This window comes from Microtus ochrogaster, linkage group LG2 (genome assembly GCF_000317375.1).
Source record: "Microtus ochrogaster isolate Prairie Vole_2 linkage group LG2, MicOch1.0, whole genome shotgun sequence".
In the NCBI taxonomy this organism is placed as follows: domain Eukaryota; kingdom Metazoa; phylum Chordata; class Mammalia; order Rodentia; family Cricetidae; genus Microtus; species Microtus ochrogaster.
In genome coordinates this window covers 34,488,297-34,491,325 of record NC_022028.1, presented here as the reverse complement: position 1 = coordinate 34,491,325, position 3,029 = coordinate 34,488,297, and the positions used below count along the sequence as shown (strand labels likewise).

The window sequence follows — 3,029 nt, the reverse complement described above, 5'->3', positions numbered from 1 at the left end:
CTCTCTCTCTCTCTCTCTCTCTCTCTCTCTCTCACACACACACTCACACACACACACACACACACACACACACACACACACAGGTCTTTTCAAAGTTCTTAAGTGTTTGGTTCCTCCTTTTTCCAAGTCAGGAGGGCATGACAGCCACTTGGGTGTATTGGCTGTCTCCCTCAGTGGAGAGAAGACGGGAAAGACGTCCTAGGGTGCTTTTCTCTTCTGTAATAGGGTCCCCTCCCCGACCCATAAAATATTTGTAACTACACCTAAAAGGGTTTTGCCTCGGGATTTTTGTTTGTTCGGTTTTGTTTTTTAAAGAAAAAAGAAAAATGAAAGGAAAAAAAAAATAAAAGATCCAGTGTCTTTCTTATAACATATCCCTTTATTGCCAGATTTCCTCCTCTTGACTGTCTCTACGGGCAGATTCTTCAAGAGTGTTGTAAAGAAACTGCACAGGGCCTTTCACCCTAGCGTCCCACTATGCTCTCTAAGGCTCCTGGTCAGCCTGCATCATGACGGGCTTTCTGTGGGTGTTGGATCCTGCCTTCAGAGAGGGTGAGCCTGCTGGCTAGCATCCACAACAGCAGAGCTGGGGACAAAACTGCCCATGGGTCATGATTACCTGGGGAGAGACGTAAGTCTCAGCCCCAGCCTGTGCAACTGAACAGAACAGACCTTAGCAACAGCCCAAATGGACTGAAAGTGCCAGGGAGGCTGGGCAAGGACTCTGCCACCCGTAAGCAGAGGCCAAGGCCAAAAGCAAACAGGAAGAGGCAGAGCGGAGAGAGCCAAGCCTGAATCTACTGGAGTGGCTTCCCGGTCTCTTCTGGTATAGGCACTCAATTTAGGCCATGCACCGGCAGCTCTTCCCTGCTGGGTGAGCTCACTTGGATAGAGAAGTCATTCATGTACCTTAGCCTTCTGTAGTAGACAGTGAGGACCCAAGTGACAAGAGCTGGCGGGGAAATCAGCAGCATAGCTCCCCACCCCCACTCCCCATCCCCCATCCCCAGCAGCAGCCTGTGAGGGTAACCTGGAAATCACTAGGAATCATCCACAGTTGTCCCTCCAGTCTCTGAAGATCAAGCATCCAGTACTCTCCCCGAGTCACGGATCAACGTCCTGGGATTCCTACAGCAGTGGCAAGCCAGGCTTCTGTCTTAGCACCTCCAGCCTTATAAACCTCACCCTGCTAGCATGGTGTTGGAGTGGCTGTTCTCAGAGCCAAGCAACCGCCATCAACGTTGGGGGGGGGGAGGGGATCAGCTGCTCCCCCTTTAAAAGGACTGTCCCAGCTGGCCTTATTGATGGTTTTTATCCCCTCGTGGAACGGTGGGAGGTAGGAGACCCTTGCCTGTGAATCCCCTACCACCTGTTGTATGCAACGCTGCCTTAATTGCACGTGGACCCAAAGAGTGGATTGAGCATATAGGCCAGGAAAGGCTAGGAGAAAGGTGGTCCACTTATGCTGCCCCATAGCTATGGAGCCCTCATCCCTGCTGGTTAAAGTTTTCCAGGCTTGGCCTGTTGTGGGGAGAAGCACTCACACCCTTCAGATACTATATAAGGAACCCCAATAAACTCGCTGGTTCCTCAGAGTAAAGTGTGACAGAATCGTACCTTCCTTAGGAGAAGCGGATAGATGTTGCTTATATGCCTCCACCCCCACCCCAGGAAGAGATTTCAGCAACAGATGAACTAGCTAGAGGGGAACTTTGTCTCTCTGTAAATGTACCTGTGACTTACAGTCAGATAAATATGGAGATAAAGGTTCATGAAGGTTAAAGAGGGTTTCAGGAACAGCACCTGAGCTCAGGAGTTCAAGGCCAATGTGAATAAGGTAGACACTGAAGAGAGAGGGAGAGGGGGAAAGAGTGTTGCGAGGGGAGGAAGAAAGGGAGAGAAGGGGGAGAAGAAAGAGAGCAGAGTGCAGATACTAAGTTTGGGAGAATAAAATGAGGCCCCTATTAATGAGGCCCCTACTTAACCTACTTCCTGTGGGACCTATGAGCTTCTCCACCCCAAGTGAGGAGGGACTCAAGGTACAGGCCATCTCCCCACGCCAACACTCTTTCTTTAGTTGGTCTCACGCCATGGGCTCTACTTACTATACTACAGACAGGACACTAGCTAGAGGAGCCCAGGTCTGCCCTACAGGAGCTCTGCACACTAAGCCCAAAGCCCTATGCATCCGTGTGCACACATGGACACACAGACAGAAGCCTATAGCACAGAAAGCCTCCTCTGCCTCCCCAAGACCCTTTAGCTAGCCCAGCTGCAAACAGACCTTCCAAATCCAGAAAGAATCTTCTAGGGCTTTTTTTTTTCTTTTTTAATGTCTCCCTCTTTACTCTCCGTCTCTCATTTCGGGCTTTATACAAGTTGTATTTCCAGCCAGCACACAACTGACACCATGATCCAAAGAGCTTTTGCTCTTGGCACCTGTCAGGAGGATGTCCTTGGTCGGTCAGTCCGTCACCCCTCCGAGTGGTACCTCAACTCCCACGCAGCCTCCCTGTCATGGTGGTGACTGACGCATGGTTTTCCAGCTCGTGGAGATGAAGAGGTCCCTGCTCTTGGCCAGTCGCACCATGAGGCGGCCTACATAGTAGCCACTGATCTGGCCCACGCCGTCATTTCTGCCCAAGGACAGGAGGAATGTCAGTGCACCTGGGGGGCAAACACACAAAGCAAGGGGACACCTGAGAGATGCAGCCACGAATGAAGCTTTCAGAGCAACAGTGAGTGTTTAAGAAAGCAAGTCAGATGTCTGGGTATGTGGGTGCGCCTATGTGTGCGCCTATGTTCATGTCTTGTGTGCATATGATTATGTGTACATGTGTGTGGAAACATGTTGAAACCAGAGGAAGACAACCCGGGCTGTCATTCCTCAGGTAACAGTCACTTTTTTTATTCTTATTTATTTATTTTTTAATTTTTAATTTTTTGGTTTTTTGAGACAGGGTTTCTCTGTGGCTTTGGAGCCTGTCCTGGAACTAGCTCTGTAGACCAGGCTGGTCTCGAACTCACAG

At 50.0% G+C, this 3,029-nt stretch overlaps 1 protein-coding gene across 1 annotated transcript in view; it reads right to left on the bottom strand.

Annotated features, from left to right (window-relative positions):
* Positions 1 to 1,882: 1,882 nt before the first annotated feature.
* Aifm2 (apoptosis inducing factor, mitochondria associated 2) overlaps positions 1,883 to 3,029 on the bottom strand; it is a 17,723-nt gene continuing 16,576 nt past the window's right edge. The window contains exon 8 of the mRNA XM_026785392.1: positions 1,883 to 2,667. Within this exon, the coding sequence (XP_026641193.1) occupies positions 2,516 to 2,667 (152 nt within the window). The 3' untranslated portion in view covers positions 1,883 to 2,515. The remainder of the gene's footprint in view (positions 2,668 to 3,029) is intronic.